Below are 22625 nucleotides of genomic sequence, written 5' to 3'. Positions count from 1 at the left end.
CAGGCCCAGCCACACCCTAGAAACTAGACTGCATAGCTCATTTCTTCAGGACTGGGCTATGTGTGCCTCCATGTTCACTGGAACATCATTCCATGTGGTCAAATAGTATGAGTCTGGTGCCAAAGGCGCCAGAACTGTCTCCAGGAGAGCCTCTTATAACATTTTGTGGTCTTTAAAGCCCCAATGGAAGCCTGCAACTTGGAAAGGCTGGTTTGGCCCTGAAGACTGGGGACATGCATCATGACAGTACCTGCGGGCATGGATGAATTCCTACATAAAAGGCATGGATCCTGAGGCTGAAGACAAGCTGACCCCTGGAACAGAAGATCAGACGAGGAATTGGAGAGATGTCCGCAGCCACTTCCAGATGACCGGAAATGCCCTCTGAGTAATCACTGCTGTGCGACCCCTTCTTCCAAGCATCAGGAGAGCCCCGAAAAGGAAGATTCTCTTTAGACCAATGGGACCAATCAGTCTGAAGATTACCTGCATTTCGAGCCATCCCTTGCTGAGTTGTGACCTTCATGGGCTGCAAACTGCTAATAGCTTTGTACCTGTGGCCACTGTGCATTGCATCTACTTCTGAAGATCGAATCCTCCAGAAGCTGTGGTGGATTCCTACCGGACCTCCAGAGGCAAGATTCCACTCCTTGAATTCCCCTCACCAGAGTACTGGACCGAGAGAGCAAGACAAATCGGCTGGGCTGTAATCATTATTCACTGATATCTTGAAAAGGGCATCAAAATTATAGAACCCCAAAGTATCCTTTCTCTGAAGCCTCCTCACTTGACTGCTGCTGCGAGATCCATCCACTGGGACGAAAGATCACTGGTCCCTTCTTTCGTCTGCCTGACCAAGAATCTTGCGACAAGGGTTGCTGCATTGTCGGGGCAGCATGCTGCAATCTCTTCTTCACTTCTAAGGTACTGTGAGTGTCTTGGTAGAACTTACCTAGAGTTGCTTTTCTGCTCCTGTGTTGCAGACGTGCTAAGTCATGTGTTTGGGAGTTTGCCCATACATGTTCGCCCAGGCTTCACCTACAGTGAGACTTCTCCTAAGTCCCTGACCCTTTTTCAAACAAAAAGTGTTGCTTCTTGCCACAGAAATCTTCCTCTGGAGATTTTGAACTTGATTTTGAAGCTTGTGCCTTAGCTATTTGCCCTCCAATCTGACTCTGAGACACTCATAACTAGATGGGGATGGACATCTGAATTGCATACTGCCAAGTATTACAAAGTGGTTTCCGTACTGTGAATAAAGTTACTTATTATGTGTCATATTACTTAACTTTCTGAAGAATTACTTACCTTAGTGTATATATCAAATAAACCATTATTTGTATATAACGTTAGTGTGACAGTTTCTTTGGCCTATGGTTAATCTAGTTCTTCATACCACTTACAGCCCTTTCTCCCTGCTAAAATGAGCCTGGCTGGTCAGCCATTGCAACCAACAAATCCTGTTTGGTTCAGGCCTATATTAGGAGTTTGGGCCCTGTGTCCCAAGTGAGTCTTCACAAGTACTACTATTTTTGTGTACTTTTGTAAAACTCGCTAACAGAACTGAAAACCTAACTGTCCATAACTCCAAGAGGGGTTTCCCTACCTCAAAACGAATACTAAAGGGTCTGTTAGAATATCCGCCAAATCAAAGTTCCACCATCCTGTGTCACAACCTACTTCTATCCCTCACACTACCACGAAATGTTAAACTAACAGAAAGTTCCTTTTTCAGGAGAATGGCCCCCTTCTCCTGGTTTATGAACAGTGTCCAAAAGAATGTTCTCTTACAACAGATGCCTAGGAGGAATCACTCCCTTCCCCGTCTTGCGGGTTTCAGCCAGGCTTTATGCAATTTCACATCCAGGAGAATGGATCCCTTCTCCTGGTAGAAGTCTTTACCGTTTCCAATAAAACCAAAGGCAATGCCTCCCTTCCTCTGGTGTCTCCAGTACAACTCTCAGCTGTAGACCAAGAGAATGCCTCCCTTCTCCTGGTATTACTTGGTACAGTTCACAACAAGGCCAGGGGGAATTACTCCCTTCCTCTGGTGTCTTTATCACAAGTCTTAGTTCGGTACCAGGACTCCCTTCTCCTGATATTGCTTGGCAAAGTTCTTTCTTACTGCTTTCAGCCTGCGGTAGCCGTTGCCACTCTGGTTTGTTCTTAGTGAAGTCCCAAATCCTGTTGGGGTCCCAGCCTCTCCTCTGAATGTCAGCGGTTCTCTTTTTCACACTGCGATGAGGAAGATTTCCTCTTATGCCCTTGACATCTGCTTTCGGGCCCCGGACCCTTTTCTTGCTCTTGTTAGGGTCCCTGACCCTTGTGGAACTTTCGCTAGGATCACCCGACCCTTCTCGTGTTTGTGGTAGGGTACTCGACCCTTCCCTGGTGATTAGTGGGATTCTGACTGCCACTGACCCGAGGAAATTGATGTTGGAGTCACAAGAGACACTGGCTACGCCCAATAGTTAGTTCACTCCCACTGGGCCGAGGGAAAGCTGTTTGAGCATCTCTCACACTCCACTCTCTTGTTTGTGTCCTCAAGTCTGCACTGTCAGACCCAACGTAGGACTTCCCACAGCTGCTTGCCAGCGTTCTCTGCTTCTCCTTCCCACTGGTCCACCAGCAGGATTTGAATCTCCCTCGTTCGAGATCTGCTACACCTGCTTCCTCTCACGGCTGCGCTTGTCTCCACGGAGCAGCTTGGCACATCAGATAGTCCATTCTTCCTTTTTATACGTTGTGTCCAGTTCCTCCCATCCAGAATGCACAAGTCCTTTGTCTCTGCTAACCTCTTAATCCTCATGCCTTTTCGGGGTCACCTCGTATCAGTGTTAGCCAGGGCTCCGACCATATCTGTGGCCATTAATTAGTATTTTAGGTGCATCTGAACAACTAAAACAGTGTGCCTAGTGTGCTGTATCCCTCTCCCTGCTTCCTGATTCCTCCTACTCCCGCCTCCCGGACCTCCCAGGGCTCCTGATTCCCGCCCCCTAATAAACAATTCAACCAGAACAGCCATCTGCCCGTGCAGTCCCTGCGGCTAAGGGCCCCTGGGAAAGGGCTGCTCTAACAGAGGCGGCTCCAGGTTATGTCTGCAGGTGTCCGCAGGGGAAACCAGTAGCCAGCCGTCAACCAGCAGCAACAAATAAGGTAGGAATGGCCAGGGTGGGGAGTAAAGCAATCACTCTACTCTGGAAGCTCTGCCACATAGCAAATTTACCTACACTGGGATAGTATTGTGATTATTACCCTATGCCTCTCTGGGATAGTACTGTGATTGTTAGGCTGTACCCTTCTGAGATAGTACTGTGATTGTTAGATTGTGCCTCTTTGGGACAGTACTATGATTATTATATTGCGTTGCACCCTTTGAGATGTGTGCATATTCTCTTGAATCACATCTAGAAAGTGCCACAATAGAATAGTACTGTGATTATTAGCCTGTGCCCTCAAGGATAGTGCTGTAATTATTAGCTTGAGCCTTTCTAGGATAGTACAGTGATTAGACTGCGTCGCACCCTAGAGATTTGTGCATGTTAACTTGAATCGCATCTAGAAGGCACCACAATAGAATAATTTTGCGATTACTAGCCTGTGCCTCTCTGGGATAGTGCTGTGATTGTTGACCTGCACCTCTCTGGGATAGTACTGTGACTATTAAACTGCATTACACCCTTAGAGATTTGTACATATTGACTTGAATCACATCTAAAAAGCACCACAATTGAATAGTATTGTGATTATTAGCTTGTACCTCGTTGGGATGGTACTGTGATTGCTATGCCTTTCTAGGATAGTACTGTGGTTATAGACCTGTGCATCACTGGGATAGTGCTGTGAGTATTAGCTGCTATCACTCTAGGATAGTGCTGTTATTGCTAGCCTGCATCACACCCTTAGAGATTTTTACATGCTGGCTTGAATTACATCTAATAAAGCACCACAATAGAATAATACTGTTGATTTTTAGCCTTTGCCTCTGATTACTAGCCTATTCCTCTTTAATATAGTATTGTGTTCATTGGCCTGTACCTCTCTAGGGTATTACTGTGGCTTATGGCCTGTGCCTCTCTAGAATAGCACTGCGATTGCTGACCCGTGCCTCCCTGGGATAGTGCTGTGATTGCTAGCCTGTGCCTATTTAGGATAGTGCTGTGATTACTAGCCTGAGCCGCTCGCTTGGAGATTTGTACATGGTGATTTGAATCACATCTAGAAATCACCACAATAAGAATAGTACTGTGATTATTAGCCTGTGCCTCTCGAGGATAGCACAGTGACTATCACCCTGTCCCACACTGGGATGGTCCTGTGATTATTGGCCTGCACCGAACTGGGATAGCATTGTGAATATTGGCCCACGTCACACCATATAAGGTGACGCTAAGAAGGCTTTTGAATCACATCTACAAAGTGCCGCATTGGGATAGCATGATGGGTATTGGTCCTGCAACACTGAGTTAGTACTGTGATTATTGACTAGGACATTCTGAGATGGTGCTGTAAACACCAGCCTGCGTCACACCATGGAGAATTGTTTGTTGCCTTGAGTCTCACTCAGTGAAGGCCACATCGGGACAGCAACTGAATTGCCCTAGTGACAACTCCACTAGACCTCCCGTACCAGACAGCGCCCAAGCCTGGGACAGCAACTGAACTGCCGTAGCAACTTGACCCCGACTAGACCTCCCGCACAGACAGAGCTCAAGCTTATATCAGGCAATCTCCCACACCCAGACCAACACCACAAGACAGCCGGACCAAAGCACGAAAGACTGACTCTCCAACAACGAACCAAACAAAACCAATCGGAAATACGCGTGCAACCGTACAATAATAAAAACAAGCCAGCCAACAAAGCACTGCACGACGACTACCGACCCTGCAACCTCAACCCCAAGGAAACCCTAAGAAATACAAAATGAACACGTCACCAAGAACGCAATCACGACAACCAAAACTAACAAAACAAAGGCAGAAAGCAACCCCGACACCAACCCCACAGCAGACCGCCAAATAACGCAAAATGCTGCAAAAATTAATTGGACCAAAAGAAAGACAAAGGGCAGAAAGAACAAACCCAACTGAACACCACCAAAGACTCAGAACTGCAGAACACACTCAGAACGAAAACAGAACTAGCGCACAGAGAAGAGAAATCCCTCTATCTAACACCATATCTCGCAATTAACCACTCACCGGAACCAACCGACCCAACAGACAAATCAAGAAAGACCAACAATCGAACACAACCACGCAAGAATCGACAAAGCTAGATGTGACAAGAACATAATCGATGCCCTAACCCCTAACATCACCAGAACAAGAGCGCCCGCCCCTCAACAGACACAAAATTTTGAAAAGGAACCAGATGAAAACAAAAACCTAAGACTTGATCTAGAAGAGCTATTCGACGACAGACACAACTGTACCAACACCTCAACTAGAGATCGACTTGGAAGGAAACCAACACACCAGTCAGAAGACGACGCCGACAACAAAGCACAAACCAAATTATACCATAAAAGTCCACTGAAACTTAATGAACGCAAGATCCATGTCAAAACACTCAGATCTTCGACCTTCTCTGCGACAACGGTATCAACATCGTATTATCACAGAAACATGGCTGCACAACAACTACAAAATCACACTCCAAAGCTGCCTCCCCACCAACTTCAAATGCCTTCAGTTAAACGGGAAAAAAAGAAGGCCTCGCAATAGAATACAAAGAACACCTGCAAATAAAAATGGACGAACCTCTAAAAATCGTGAACTGCTAATCCATGGTCATACATCCATCAGCGAATCCTAAAACAAACATTAAATTCATACAGGTTAACAGACCACCGACATACAATGCAACCTTCGTCGACAACTTCATAGACGCCATCACCAACATAGCCATTCAACACGAACATCGTATAATACTGGGGGACTTCAACATTTGGTTAGAAGAAAAATATGCTAACTCTCAGAAACTCACTAATTGGGCAGCTGACAACCATGAAACTGCAACAGCTGGTTAAAGGGGCAACACATTCGGCAGGACACACCCTTGACACAATCTTCGCCGAAAAAACACATATCACCACTGCACTACCAATAAAATAGTTTGAAGCTACCATCTCATCATTCCATTCGTGATCACGCTGCCAAACAAAGTTACCATCTAACCCCTCAAACGCCCAACCACAACAAAAATAAACTGGAAACCGTCAAAGCAAACAACTTAATAGAAAAACTGGAGCTGACCAAACCTTCAACAGCAGAACTGGAAAGGTAGACCGAGACAGGAAAATGGATCTACTCCAAGAATGGATTGCTACTACAATCGAAAACATCTCCCTGGAAAATCAATTTACCCCCTCAAGGAAAATGGTTCACCCCACTACTAACCACCATGAAAAAGAACGAGAAGAATCCGGAACTGGAATGGAGGAAAGAATGTGGCCAAGAAAGGAAACCCAGTTCCAGAGACAAATCTGATTGCATAAAAAGGAAATTCTAAAGGCAAAGAAAAGGCAGTATGACGACAGAATCACCAAAGCCACCAACAGACAAAAAGAAATGTTCAGCATCATAAACGAAATGAGAAACCCATCATGTTGCAACAACACCCCAATACCCTCACAGAAACTATTTAACGACTTGGCAGACCATTTCAAAAACAAAATCGTCATCCGACAAATCATACAAAACAGACTGACCAACCCTAACATCCAACCAACCGGACCCGACGAGGAGCCAGTGCACAAACTCCAAAACTTCCTGGAAATATCAGTAGAGACATTCGTCAAGCTGGTAAAACATAGCAAGGAAGCAGGATCGCCCATGGATCCATGCCCCCCTGACATCTACAAATCAATCCTCGCACAAGGAACGCCATCGGAATATTACATGAATCTCATGAATCTGTCGCTCACAACAGGGACTGTACCACGATCCTTCAAATCAGCATACATTAAACCACTTCTAAAAAACACTAGTGGCGTCGTGGAAGACCCCTCCAACTACAGACTGATTTCAAACATTCCCTACCTGGCGAAACTCCTAGAAACATACGTATACAAACTAACTTAAGAACACGTAGATAAACACAGGTTGCTAGACCAAACACAAGTCGGCTTCAGACCCACAGGAGGACCAGATCGGTACTCCTATTCATCTGGGACGACCTAAAAACAAACGCAGGCTCCAACACAACCTCGGCCCCGATTCTTCTCGACCTCGGCAGCTTTCGACACAGTAAGCCATGACACCCTAATCAAAAGATTAGACGATATAGGTATAACGGACACGGCACTACTCTGGATTAAGTCATTCCTAGCAAACAGAACAGAAACTGTATGGATAAAACCCTTCAAATCTACTCCACGAGTTAACGACTGTGGAGTACCACAAGGATCCTCACTATCGCCACTATACTTCAACATCTAGAACGCTGTTAATCAAGATTTTCAAAAAATACAACATTACATGCTACAACCTTGCAGACAAACCACAAATCATCTCCAAAATCGAAGACGCACAAGCAGATCACTCAAACCTAGTAGAATGTCTAAAAGATATCTGACTGGATGAATGCCAACAATATAAAAAACAACCCAGGAAAGACAGAAATCAGGATTATATCCAAAAACCAAGAGAGCAACACCTTACAAATGCCATATCATATCATATCATATACCTACATTCCCTGGCCGACTGAATTGGGAACTGCGCCCACACCATCTAAGGTAGTAAAAAACCTGAGTCCTAATGGTCAACGCTCTAACCTTAGAATCACAACTAAACGCGATAATTAAGAAATGCCTCTTCCTCCTTCACTCAACAAGAAGAATCCTACCTTTCCTCTCCTTCACCCACAAAACGCTGACAATCGTCCCCCTCATCATGTCAAGAATCGACTACGCAAACAGCCTCTACCTCGGGATGCTGCAACACCTCCAGAAGAAATTACAGCGGATCCAAAATGCAGCAGATAGACTACTCTAAAAACCTTCTAGAAGAGATCACATCCCTCCAGCGCTATAACCGGTACATTGGCTTCCAATCAAACATCGTATTGCGTTCAAAACAATGTGCATAACACACAGGGCAATCAACGAACAGGGAGCAGAATTCCTACAAAAGAAAATAATGTACAAGCCAACAAGACTACTCAGATCAAGCAATCAAATCTTCCTGGACCCAAAACCATATGCCAAGAAAAGACTAGGGGGCTCCTCTTTCTCCCACCCAGCCGCAAAAACCTGGAAGTAACTCCCAAAAGAAATAAATACCAAAGACGACCTAAAATTTAGAAAACTTCTAAAAACCTGGCTCTTCAACATCTCGGAACCAGATGGAAACTGAAACAATCAAACAGGAAATTCACAAAAGCAGACTGACAGAATATCTGACGGCACAGACAACACCTAGGACCGACTAAGGGAAACTCCTGCAAGAACATGAGAGACAATGCTAAGTGGAACAGAACACGAGCAAAAACACCATCAGGGCAGAACAGTAGCAAACATGCCTAACACAAAGGCACTACCGCCAACCTTATCCACTCAGAAAGGGCATTTGGGACGGGCGTACGTCGCAAGTTAATCGATCCAAAAGGGCCAGGTTGCACCAACCACAAACTGGGATGTAGGGGTTGGCCAAATACAGGGATAGAAATGCAAAGACTGGCTAACCTAACATAATGACCGAAAGATGAGACAACCTATCATCCTGAAACTTAATCACCGAAAGGAAGATAACCTTCTCTAAATCCCGAAAGACACACAATAGGAGTGTGCATTTCTCCAAACAACAAGGCTACTAACCAACCCCACAAAAACTTCTAAAAACCTCACCACTCCTCACACACCTCTCACACTCTACACAACCACATATCTTAAAACCGCAGCAACCTACAAGCACTTCACCATACCGCAACAACAAACGCAACAACCAGACCCTCACATAACAGCACACACTGGACTCAGGCCGGATACCACACCAAAAAGCTGAGTGATCAGTGTTGACCAAACTGAAGCTGCCAACAATCTATCATAGCTCCCTTGCTCTTCTCCAAAACTTTGTCCTACTAACACGTCCTAACCAACCCCCCTTTGGTTTCAGATCCGCCATAGCACCAGGGGACCGGGTGATAGACCGTGATACAAATATCCTTTAAAATTAGCATAGTCAGTGATCTTTGTGCCCTAATCCTAGTACTTTCGGCTATATCTCCTATGTCACAAAAATACATAGGTTTGCTTTCAATGTATAGGGTTGGACAATAAGGCTAGGGAATGTCGGGGAGTAACAGCATTCAATGGGCTGTACACTGGGTGATCGTGAGTACCTCCCCATGAGGTCCTCCCACATTCAACCACCGCCGGGTGGACTATAAGGTAGCGGCCGCGCCTCCCTAGCCTCATGGAAAAGGCCTGCCCCTCGGGGAGAAATGACGACACCTTGTGAGTCGTCTTAGAATCTTAACAGACCCGGCAATCCATGTCAAATTCTCAGCTCCCTTTTGTTTAGATAAGTGCTGAACCACGTCAAGGTTTTTCAGTTATTTGCTCCCTCATGGCTAACTGTTCCAGGAGGAAACTATGGTCGGTGGTGTCCAATACACCAGTGAAGTCCCGCATGGAGTTTAGAAAATCAATCCCCGATCATCGGGGAAGCGGGAGGCAAATAAATCATCCCATACCTTGAAGAGTGCCCTCTTGCTTCCATGTTGGTCGGCGTAAACCTGATCGAAAGCGGTCAAGCAGGGCTCTTCTTTCCACAAAGTCCTGTAGCGGGATGTCATCCAGCTTTTCTACAACCTCTGCTATCCAGAGGAGGCCCACAATAGGACTGTAGTTGCTTAGCTAGGTGGGATCCTGAGGGTTCCTCAAAAGTGGGTTCAGAATAGCGTGCTTGAGTGAAGTAGGGACGACTCTAGGGAACAGGGAGAGATCAATGAAAGTAGTGTTCCAAGGTGCAAAGGCATCTGTTTGCTCCTTGCTGCACTCGCTGTGAGGAAGGTTTGCGGATTGAAGTTGTCCACGTGTGCAGACCAGTACATCTGTCAGCGACAAAGTGGTGAAAAGGTTGTGAATGACACTTCTCTGGGTTTGCTAAATCCGTTGTATGCAGCAGCACACACAATGTTATTACGAGCTATACAGAAAACACATTCAGAGCTGCTTTTCACAGACTCACCTAATCTACTTATATGGTTACCCTCGTTGGTATCTCCTGCCTAGCAGTTGCTAAGGAGTGTTGGAAATGGGTAGTCTGGGAACCCTTCTGGTGGTGATACAGAAACAAATGGCTAATGCCTGGCATTCATTAATTGATTGGTTAATGAACTTCGTTCTTCAGCATGGGGTCTGGCATGGATTCACATGCTCATGAATATTCTGTCGTCAGGCTGGGAATCCTCGGAAAAAGAAAAAATTCCACTTTCACTTACAAACTGTATTTCTCCATTAAACCAATCACTGTACAGTCCTCTCCCTAAGCCTCTCCAGCCATCTTCAGATTTTTACTGCAAACTTCAGTGTTGGGAGTGATTCAGTTTGCTATCCGAGATATGTGTACCTTTTTTTGCGGTTTTTGACAGAAAAAGTTCTATTTTTCTTTCAAAGGAGCCTGTGTGCTCTTTTCTCCATCTGCTGACAGCAGAGATCCGTTGTCTGTGAATTTCAGCGCCCCTCGAGGGTGGAGATCGACGAAGATTCCAGAAGGCTAACAGGCCTACTTTGCGCCCTCTGACCATGATGGAGGAGAAGGAGGGGAATGTCCCTCATTAGGCACCGAACCGAATGCTGGCTACGGAACATGTTTGTGGAGGACAAGCGACTGCAATACCTCTACTGCCTGCACCCAGACCGCAAAGAGGTGGGGTGCGAAATTTTCCTCCGGTTCTCCAAGAAGACGAGGGACAGGCACAGTAGACTGGCGCCATGGCCCAAGGCCTCTGACCCGTGCCCCAAGCAGGGTCATGCCTCACCCAGGACTGGCCGGTCCGAGGAGTGGTCTTTTGAGTCCTTTGAGGGTGCCTCATCCGTGGGGACCCAAGATAAGGCCAAGAACCGCAAGTCTGAGTCCACCGCAATCGCTGAGGAACCGGGTCCCAAGGTGGATAGGGCACGGTCTACATCACCGCCCGGCTCCATTGCCAGCCGGCAATCAAGCTCCACCTCGAAAAGGAAGTCATCTAGCCCGGCTAAACTTCGTGAGAAATCTGCAAAGCTGCAGACGGAGAGAAGGCGACCAGCCTAGGCAGGCCCAATCGGTACAGGCTAAGACCTCATCGGCGACAGAGTTGACAACTGCTACTGCTACGACAGCTAAGGGCACTAACCCTGCAAAGGTAGGCCCCGCAGCTCAGGTGTCCCTACCCCCAAGGCACGACACCACCGCAGTGACTTTGGCAAAGTCTGCTGGCACACCAGAAGGGGGGAAAACGGGCTCAGGCCCTGGTTCAAGACCCTGTTGGGAATAAAGGAGGGTGGGCGGGAGGTCCTGAAATAGCCCTCCCAGGCCGTGGCACAGACGACCAAGATCGGGAGTTCTTGCACAAGGTCCATAAGGATGTTGAAGAGGAGGAGGAGGAGGAGGAGGAGGAGGAGGACGACGACGACGAAGGCGCAGGGCCTTGTTTTCCTATTCTGCCTTCTCAGCCGAGGGACAAATCCTTGGATATTCTGTAGACCCTGCACACATTGGTGTCAGAGATCCAGATGAGGATGCTTCCAACTACGGCACGCGAGTTACCCCAGGTCCTCAATCAGCCTCCGGCAAAGAGGAGGAAGCGTCATCCGATACCCCCATTTCAACCTCTGCCACCACGTCGGGGGTCTTCTCCCCCAGCAGACCCGACACAGGTATGGGGACGGATACGGCCACGACAAGGATATCGTTGCAGCGGACGGCAAATCTCCACATTTGGCTGCTCCACATAGGGTGTCTCCACTGGATGAGTTGGGATTGTTCCACTCCATGATCTTAAGAGCCTCAGAGCTATTCCAGCTGGTGCCCGAGGAAACCAAGGAGGGGTTTTTGTACCAGAGGCGCGAGGCCAAGAGAAGGACGGTCATGGTGGTAACCCTTCAGGATGACTTTTGGGGAGAGGGCCTGGCCCTCATGAAGAACCCTTGCACGTCTCCAGCCAAACGGGATAGGCTGGAGAAGAAATATCGGGTACCGGATACTTCCGTAGTGCCTGAGGTTGCAGCCATCGCCGGATTCGGTGGAATCTGTGGCCGCAGGGAAACGGTCGGCCAACCCATCTTCGTCTTCGGTCCCTCCAGACAGCGAAGGGAAGAGGATGGGCGCCATGGGAAGGAAGGTGATTTACACCGCAGTGTCCACTAGCAAGGCGGCCAACGCGCTGGCAATCCTAGTCGGGTACGACGGGGAGGTGTTGGACAAGCTGGGGCCTATTCTGGAGTTCCTTCCCGACGATAAGAAGATGGAGGCAATCGCTCTCTTCCAGGAGGGGGAAGTGTCATCGGATCACGGCATCACAGTGGCATTGGACGTCACAGGGTACTGGCAAATGGGGGAACAGTGTCTGCCTTCGTCACCAAGGCTGGATGAAGGCCACAAATTTCCGCCAGGAGGTCCAAGCAAAGGTGTCGAACATGCCCTTCGACACAAATAACCTACTTGGGAAAGTCGTCGACGAGCTCCTCCAGGCCATCAAAGCAGATAGGCAGACGGCCCGTTCCCTGGACACCCTCCAGCAATACCGCTCTATTTGCTCCTCCTGGGGAAACTTGAGCAAGTCTTCAAAAGGCTTCTCCACATTGAACCGTCAGCCTTCCTGATCCACAACTCCGGAAGCATACAGAGGCAGTTCCCAAGCCTACAGCAGCGGAGGACAGCATCGCCGTCGCCTGCAAGGCAGGACGCCGGCACGGAAGCAAGCCTGAACCGGCCGGGACGCCGGCCCCCCATTAATGCACCTCAGTGGGAGGCCAGATGATGTTAGTTAGCGAATGGAGAAAGATCACTGACAGATGGGTGCTGGACGCTCTCGCTCAAGGACACACCCTGGAGTTTCAGCGCAGGAGTCTGTGGATCCCTCCGGTTGCCCATCAGGAGCAGCAGATCCCTCAGCTCCTAGAAGAGGTATGGGCCATGCTGCAAAAAGGGGCGACAGAGCTAGTTCCCCAGCGAATCTGGGGCTCCAGAGTCTATTCCAGATGCTTTCTGGTCGGGGGGCTGGAGGCCCATCCTAAAGCTACGACATCTGAACAAATACCTGAAGTCCCAAAAAATTCAGGATGGTCACGTTGCAACACTTGCTCTGGCAACTGGAAAGAGCAGACTTCTTGAGGTCTTTGCACTTGAAGGATGCTTACTTGCACGTCCCCATTCACAAGGAACATCAAAAGATTCTATGTTTTGGGGTGCAGGGACAGCACTACCAGTTCAAGGCCCTACCTTTCGGCTTGAAATCGGCCCCATGGTGTTCACCAAATGACTGGCACTAATGGTGGCCCATCTATGCCTACAAGGCATACATGTATACCCGTACCTGGACGACTGGCTGATTTTCCCCCGCTCGCAGGAGCTGGCCGAATGACACACAGAGGCGACCGTCGGGCTACTAACAGATCTGGGATTCTCCATCAACTTTCCAAAGTCCTGCATAACGCCATCCCAGAACGCATTTCTAGGCACCAGAATCCATACGGTGTATTGGAAGAGAGGATAGCAGCCATTCTGGGAAAGGTGCAGCGGCTGTCGGCGAAGACGGCCACTGTTACTCACCGAACGGGAGTGGACAAGACAGGAGGCCAAACCGGCGAGACGGTGCTTTGATTGAAGAGCTCGGGTTGGAGCCTCCACCCGAGCCTCCTCTCTATGAGGGAAAAAACGACCTTCCTGATGATATGACCCACTGCTGATTATTGTACCAGACAGAGGGACCGATCACCCGAAAGAGCGGGGAGAAACACGCCGCCACGGACCCAGCTGCAAGAAACAACACACGATTAATCACTTGGAATAACAGTAGTACCAATAAGTGGAGATAAGACAGAATAATACCGGAACAACCCAGTCCCTGGATCCTGAACCCACAATGCCCTGGTCCCCCCCCCCTGGAGTTATAGACAAGGAATTAGAAATAACCTAAGAGGTGTAGATAACAAGGAGAACAAAATTAAGGGCACTGAAGGTCTTACCCTAAGAAGTCGAAGCTCCCTTATACTCCAGGATGCAGAACACAACGACAGTGCAAAATAATAAACGGGGAAATGTTAGTTGGGTAGCTTTTCCCGGGCGGAACGAGGGACGCACTAGATCCGGGTGGGTGCACAACTGCAAGGCGTCCCAAGGTGCACTTAAAGGGTGGAACCAGGTAGAATCCAAAATAGCCAATGTCCTTTAACAGTATCACAAAACGGAACGATTCGGTACACAGACGAGCAAGAAGGTGACAGAATAACCAGGCAGGCAGTCCTTACAACAATCCTCAAGTCGGTACACGGGCGAGCAATAAGTAAACAGAATCAGCAGGCAGGCAGTCCTTACAGCAATCCTCAAGTCGGTACACGGGCGAGCAATAAGTAAACAGAATCGGCAGGCAAGCAGTCCTTAGTTCAGAAAGAGGGTTCGATACACGGAGCGCGGTATGAAGGAACATACAACAATACAAATTAGCTTCAGGAACAAGGCGATAAAACGGAACTTAAACGCCGGCTGTAACTTTCAAACAGAAGCAGCGTCCTCCGGGCCTCAGCCGCTTAAATCAATGAGGAGGTGGAGCAGAATGAGGGAGGCAATCGTGATGTCATGGACTACGGATTCCCTAGGTTTCATGGGAACCGTAGTTCGAAGACCGTCTGGCTGGTGCGGTAGTCGTTAGCCTCCAGGGCATTCTCCACTTCATCAGGAATGGCGCTACAGAATGCCGAACAGAACGGCGAAGCGCAATATTCTTGCCAGATGTCCCTTTCCGCTGTCGGCCCTGGGGTAAGTATAAAGCACGGGGTCTTAGTGTGGAACGGTGCCGAGGCGTGACAGCCACGGTGCGTGCCATCAAGTCTTTTCTGGGCATGATGTCAACCTGCATCTTCCTCGTCTGGTTCTGCAGGTTGCAAATGCGACCCCTTCAGGAATTCCTGGACGCCTTCTGGATACTGGTGTCCTGAAGCTTCACAGACAAGATATCTCTCAATGACCAGTTCCGTGGGGCGATAGTATGGTGGGGGTTCGTTCCAATATTGGCCAAGGTACAGGATTTCAGAGCCCACCATATCAGGAGACTGTCACCCCAGACGCCACACCAGACGTCTGCATGCTAGAGGCCTGTGGTTGCCGGAGGAGAAGGATCTTCATGTCAACATCCTGGAGCTACGGGCAGTGTTCTGGGCCCTCAAGTTGTTCCTCCCCTCTCTGAAAATCAAGGTGGTGAGGATCTTCACGGACAATGCCACCACCATGTTTTACATCAGGAAGCAGGGGAGCACTCTATCCCCGGCGCCCTCCAAGGAAGTGCACGACTTGTGGCGCTGGGCCGTCGGACAGGGGATGTTTATCGTCTCTCTCTACCTGGCGAGAGTCGAGAACACCATCGCAGACTCCCTCAACCGGGAACTATGCTCCGGCCACAAGTGTGAGCTTTGTCAGGATCATGTGGACCACCTGTTCGTCAAGTGTTCTGACGAGGCTCATGGGGGCACCTTTCGAGCCTATGCATTAGGGCCCTCTCGTAAGTCTCATGGAAAACAGCTTTCATTGTGGCCATTATCTCTGCCAGGAGGGTAGGTGAGTTCCAGGCCCTATCCTGCAAGCAACCATATCTGACTTTCCACGATTCGTGGGTTGTGCTGCGGACGCACCCCTCTTTCAATCTTTCAAGCCAAAGGTTCCGTCGGAGTTCCACCTCAACAAGCCTTTGGTGTTTTTTTTAATGTTTTTAATGTTTTACCTGAAGCCTTCGTCACCGGCTAAAAGGGCCTTGCACTCGCTGGACGTTGCTCATGCCTTGAAGTTCTATGTGACGCGCACAAAGAGTTTTCGGAAGACTTCACAACTTTATTCCTTTAGTCCTGTGAATCCTGGGAAGGCCTTGTCCAAGGCTTCCATTTCAAGGTGGCTCTCCGGCTGCATCACGCACTGACGAGAGCCCATTCCACAAGAGTGATTGCTGCGACGACGGCATTCCTGTCTGGTGTGCCTCTGCTGGACATCTGCAGGGCTGCTACGTGGAGGTCCACGTACACCTTCACGAAGTTCTACTGCGTCGACAGGGATTCCAGGGAGGAGTCCAAAGTCGGCCAAGCAGTGCTACGCAACCTGTTCGCTTCAGGGGTGTCTGTTCCAGAGGTAAGGGTTAATTGTTTCTGTTGAGCCTTGCCACCTCCCGTGGTTGTGTAATGTTTTTAACTGCTATGTATTCATTATTCATGAGCATGTGGATCGTTGCCGGACCCCATGCTGGAGAAGGTTTACGTTACTTACCTGTAACTATTGTTCTCCAGCATTGGTCTGGCATTGATTCACTTGTGAACCCTCCCTCTGACCCCTCTACGGCTTTTCTTGGTCATACTGCCACTTTATGTGCTTACCAAATCTGATTATGGCTGCCAGAGGATGGGTTTGGGGAGAGGGCAGTCCCTGGGGACAGTATGACCCAGAGGACAGCTATTGGTTTAAAGGAGAAATACATTTTTTAAGTGAAAGAGAAACCGTTTTTCTTTTACTGAGTATTCCCAGCCTGACAACGTGAAATATTCATGAGCAGTGAATCTATGCCAGACCCATGCTGGAGAACAATAGTTACAGGTAAGTAACTTGAACTTTTATTCTCAATGCTTGTCTTTTGCTACCTTATTTGAAACGTCTGCCCTCTGCATGGCAGTAATTTGAGACTTTCTCGGACTCTGAAAAGGGCCACATTTGGTCCAGTGCAATAGCGCTGTAATAATTGCTGGTTCTCTTCTGCTAGAAAGTGGTTTCCCTCTTTTGTATCTTTGTAAACTGTTTTTGAAGTGCTTCTCCACTGTTAAAATGCTGTTTTAAGCAGTTTTCATCACATTAAGACATTTTGTGTATTTTTTGTGTGAAATCCTCAATATATAATTTGCTTGCTTTACAGGAAGTTCGAAAAGTGAACGAAAGCATCAAGTACAATCACCCATTAAGAAGGTGCATCGATACAATATTAAAAAAGGTAATCAAACGGTTTAAGCTGTAAGGAAGGCAAATTATTCTTTTAGTATCAGAAGTTGAAATTATCTTGACCAAGTCTGCAATATTGTTTAATTTGCAGTTGCAAAAGTACATTCAACAATTATCTAGCGGCAATGGTTTTGCAGCGCAAATGTGAAGTGGGCGTTTATTTAGAGATTGAAATGTTACAAGGATCCAATGAAGTGTACGTATTTTCTTCCTGTCGTTATTGGGCTCTAACCATAGGATACATTTTCTAACACTTTAAATTAAAAAAGTACATTCATTTGCATATAGTATTGATTTGCATTGTCCCCTTAGGACTCCGGCAAAGGATCAAAACATAGTCAACAGCTTGCCATAACCTGGTAGTCTTAGACTCTTCAAATAAAGCTAACGGCAGAAGCTGAACCAGAGCACGACTATCCTTTGTTAAGTAGCATGCAGAGGAAATTACCATTGTTATCTTTCTTAAGTATGTCAATAGCAATATTATTGAGCCCGTTTTGTGATCATTAATTTATTGTTCTGGCCCTGTTAATTTCTAAAATTTTAGTGATTCACTTGACCAGAGGGAAAAATTCCATAGGGTTTAGATGGCCCAAAAAAAGAGAGAAATCTGAAGGTAAGCCAGCGTGTGTTTTCACTGTTAGGCAGAAACCTGTGCAGTTCCCTCTGGGACCACTGCAAAAGATTTAGGACTACAGGTGTTTGGCAGTAAACCCACTTGGTAGCAGTCTGTACCACACAGATTCACTTGGTAGCTGTGGCTGAGCAGTCAGACTTCCCTCAAGAAGAGTTGGGCAGTATACAGAGTATTCACAATAGGTCAAAAGAACACAGTAGAACAAGTAAACACTGACCAGGGCTTGGTGTAAAAGAGATATAATTATTTATGTAAAACCACATCTAGAAAAACACACAGGCACTAATAGTAAGCAATCCAAAAACAAGGTCACTAAAAGATATACACTCCCTTAAAAGAATATTAGACAATTCTTAAGTAAAGCCCCACTTATTTTCAGACAGCGGTGAGCGCTTAACGCAGATGGCACTCTAATAATTCGTTTTACAAAGGGAGAGAAAAGCAGAGTATAATTTGAAACAGATCCCAACACGTTCATAAAAACAGAACAAGAGAGGAAGGCAGTAAAACCGTGAAGTTAGAGTTCAGAGGGCCGGATCCACTTTCAGAGGATCAGAACGAAATGTGTCCAAGGTCACACGGTTGAAGTGCACAAAAGTCTTGAAAAGGTTCAGAAAGGAGTTGGACCAAAGAAAGAGACGAGTTAGAGGGTCAAGGCGGCCAGCCCAGTCCAGAAGGTTAAGGGATTATTATTACCTTGTAGCAATCTTTAGAAAGGGAGGCCTGGCGGACACGGTACCTTAAAGTGGTGAGAATACTCCAGCGGGGGCAGTTGTTCCTGGCAGCGGTTGCAAGTCGGTGCTTCGTCCGGGGGAAGAGAAGATCTCGTCGGGGAGGAAGACAGGAGTCCTTTGCACTGCCAGGGAAGAAACCAGCCGCAGAGTTTCTCAGGTAAAAGGAGCGGTCCTTTTATTCGCGGTCCAGTGGTAAGTGGCTATCCGGTTCCCGGGGTGCTTGGCACGGCCAATTCGACCACAAGCCTGTCTGGGGTGCGAAACGAAGAAGGTAAACTGGTTGTGCCCACCAGTCAGGGGAAGAAGCCTCTCCAGCCGGGAGATCTCTGTCGTCGGGAAGTGGTGAGTCGGTTCCGCAGGGCTCCACCGGTGGTGTCGTCGTGGTAGGTCGGGTTAGCTTCTCCCTCGTCGGATTCTCAGGTCCTGTGGCGACTTCTAAAGTTCCAGTCCCCAAAGCCCTGCTTTTATGCAGCACACCCCCATTCACTCAGCCTAGCTGTCAATCAAAAATGCTAAGTGGTGAGCCGGCAGGCTCAACACTTGGGCCAATCACACAAGAGTGCGACTTGAGTTACCAAGGTAACTCAGTCCAGGGTGCCTAAACCCCCTCCCACATCCCCTGTGGTACCCAGACAGAGTGGCACCACTTTTGGAGGCGTCTGTGGAGAATCCCGCCAAAAAGTGGAACAAAGGGCTCGACTTGGGTTGGAGTCACAGAAGAGAACACAAACGCCATTTTAGAATAGAGTCCTGGGAAAAAATACCAACCGGCGAATTAATATTAAATAAATAAACCGGCGGGATGTTCGAGGCTATGAAAATTAAATAATTAAAGTTGGTAGCCTCGAACAATGGGAAAATCCCATAGGGATATATTCGCGGTCGAATATAAAAAGTAGTATCCACTGCCACCAGCCAAAACTCGATCAGGGGGGACGGAGACGTTCCCCCTCGACTAACAGCCCCTGGGGCAATCGAATTGCCCCGACCAGTACGTCCACAATATGATGGTTTGTACCGGTTTCTGTTAATAATTTGGGACTAGTAAAGCCAATGGTGACTTTACATGCCCTGGGAGACAGTAGTCAGTCCCAGGGTATGGAGTCTATGGTGGGGTGTCACTATGACACCCCTGTGTCACTGCACGGAGGGTGCTGTGTAACCCACATAGTAAAAACGCATGAGACCCTACGGAGTAAAGGACCCCATAGCCCATAAAACACATTGACAGTCAAAGGAACACCATAAATCATGTCCAAGAGTGGGAGAAAAAGTCTCACTCTGGGAAGGAGAAAAAACAAACTCCAGAAATCCAGCAAAGCTGCTGGGGGACTCACTAGGTTAGGAAATTCAGCCTAAAGAGAGAATTCTTCCTAACAGCTGTAAATAAGTATAATTTTCTTCAGGTCTCTCCATTCCAAATAAAACAAAACACGCTATATATCACATACACCTGCATGCCAACATGTTCTTTTCTGCTCGGGTAATGATGGCCCACTCTTATTTTTAATTTTAATTTTGGCCTTTAAGTCTCGGAATGCAAACAGGTGAAAACAGGGCTGGATTTTCATCTGCCAAATGGCCTCTGGCAAAAAAGAAAAATAATGAAATGTATCGCGTCAGAAAACTTTGGGCATAAGTAAATGTAGCTCTGTTTTCTAGTGCTTATATTGTTTTCTTGTGCCGATATTCTTTTAGGGCTTAGACAATCGAGCTTTAGGCCCCTCCACGGAACAGAAACACCCTTGATCGACTTGAAAATGCAAATAGATCAAATGAAAGATAACAGACAATGTGCTTTACTCCTCCTACTTGACCTCTCAGCTACTTTAGATTTGGTGGACCAGAACATACTTTGTGAACACCTCTCATCAGCGACAAGCTTCTCACAAGAAGCTGCTGACAGGTCGATGAGTTTTCTCTCAGTCTGATGCCACGGACCCAATCCCTATCACATGCGGAGTACCCCAAGGCTTGTGCATCTGCCCAAAAATGTACAACGTATTTATCAAGCCACTCTTTGACAAACTCGATCACCTGAGTGTCGTCTACACAAACTATGCGGATGACACCCAGATACTTATACTCCTATCAGGAAACTATGATACAGACCTTGCCTTACTCAACAAAATCCAGGCATGGATGGCCACCCATCGCCTCTGCCTGAATGATGAGAAGACAGAAATTCTAATTTTAGGCGCCTGAACAAACCTTAACAAACTTGATGCCCAGTACTCTGCATTTAATATTGACAACATCAGCATCAAAACTGCTAAGCATTCTAAAACCCTTGGTTTCTACCTTGACTCCACTCTGAATCTTCGTAAACAATTTAACGTGACGGCTTCGGCCACCTCTTACACATGTAAGCCTATACATGCATGCAAACCATACCTCTCGACAAACAGTTGCATTATTCTAGCGAGAGCGTTAATTTTGTCTAAACGTGATCACTGCAATGCACTTTATGCAGGAGCAAACAAACTTATCCTAAACAAACTTCAAACATTACAAAATAATGTGCTCAGAGCAGCCTTGAGTATCCCTAAGAGAGATCATATTTCAGAAATTAGAAGGAATCACAAATGGCTTTCCATTAAGGACATAATTAACTTCAAATAGGTCTATAATACGCATAAATGCCTCAATAATGCTGCTCCATAATAAATACCGAAGCGCGAAAATCATAAGAAAAACCTCATCTCGACCAACTAGGTCCATCGACTCCTTTTGCATTACTGTTCCACAGTTTAACCTGAAAAGAGCTGGAGGCAACAATTTCCATGTTCGCCCTAGCCTGGAACGTTCTCCCCTTACATTTACGCACTGATCAGTCCTTCCAAAGCTTTAGATCCAACACCAAAAAATGGCTATCTGTGAATGACACTCCTCAACGGAACACTTAAGTAGCTGAGTCTGCCTCACTTGCTGCTTGAATATGCACTTGTCCTCTGACCACTGTAAACTCTCTTCTATTGATGTATTATTGTCACCTCATGTGATTTGTTTTTGTTTATAGCTTTCATGCATTTCTCTTTTCAGATTTTATTTGTACCTATCTTACTGTTCTTTCCTGTCTGTAAGCACCAACTTGTGATTCTAAGCTGTCTTGTAATGCGCCCAGATACAGCAGGGTGTGGCGCGCTGTATAAATAAAATAACAAACAAACTTATGAAGGCAGATAGAAGCTATCGTGTGGTTGGAAAGAATAACAGATGGGGAAGGAAAATGGAAGTGGCAACCAACTGCATATATTTCTGAAGCACAGTCAAACCATTTCACTCTCGTAGATTGTTGGGGATCAGCACAACAGGTGAAGCATCTGACACAGAAACCTTCAATCTCATATTTTTTTAGTGTTTGTTAGTGACATCAGGCCCCTTCCCTTAGCCTTTCCCTTATCCTACCTTTCTCATTGCTTCCTTGTCCTGTCCTGTAACCTGTTGCCATAACACGTTATCTCCCTGGGACTGAAGGATGAGGAACAATCATTTCATGCTTTTTTTGTTTTCTGACCTCTCTGCCAAAATTATAATCTCCACGCTTAACCTCAGGAAACTTGATTAATGCTCCAGCCAGCTCTTGGACCTCTCCTCTCTTTACCTTCACTCCACCCAACAAGACACTCACCATTACCACATACGCTTTCTTTAACTTACCTGGATTATCTCTGACTTTCACATACCACAACCATGCTGGATGTCTCTCAATGCAAAACTCCTCTTTCTTCAAGTTATCAAACCGATCTGTGACTTGCCTCCAACAAGCTAGCAGATCTTCTAATCTCCAACTCGATGTGCTATTCAACTCTCGTCAACATTTGTTCCCTTCCCCCTTACATACTCTCCTTCTTCTGCTCCGTCTCTCGTCTGTCTCCTTGACACTGGCATGCTTTCTCCCTCCTTACCGGCACCAAAGCAATTCAATCTGTAGAACTATTTAAGACCAGGCTCAAGCTTCACCTACTAACCAATGAAGGAGCATCATCTACCCCATGATACCTTCCTGTTGACCATGCTACATTGAGGCTAAACAACTGTTATTGTTTGTGTATTGTGATGTAAATGGTGGA

General features: G+C 47.0%; 1 protein-coding gene across 1 annotated transcript in view; it reads left to right on the top strand.

The window, feature by feature from the left end:
• The window catches only part of LMBRD2 (LMBR1 domain containing 2), a 1998085-nt gene that overhangs the window by 646453 nt on the left and 1329007 nt on the right, over positions 1-22625 (top strand). Inside the window, exon 7 of the mRNA XM_069627129.1 lies at positions 17099-17173. Within this exon, the coding sequence (XP_069483230.1) occupies positions 17099-17173 (75 nt within the window). The remainder of the gene's footprint in view (positions 1-17098; positions 17174-22625) is intronic.

This window comes from Ambystoma mexicanum, chromosome 6p, assembly GCF_040938575.1.
Source record: "Ambystoma mexicanum isolate Mex_15411 chromosome 6p, UKY_AmexF1_1, whole genome shotgun sequence".
In the NCBI taxonomy this organism is placed as follows: domain Eukaryota; kingdom Metazoa; phylum Chordata; class Amphibia; order Caudata; family Ambystomatidae; genus Ambystoma; species Ambystoma mexicanum.
Note: the sequence above shows the minus strand (reverse complement) of the source record. Positions and strands in the feature narration are given on the sequence as shown.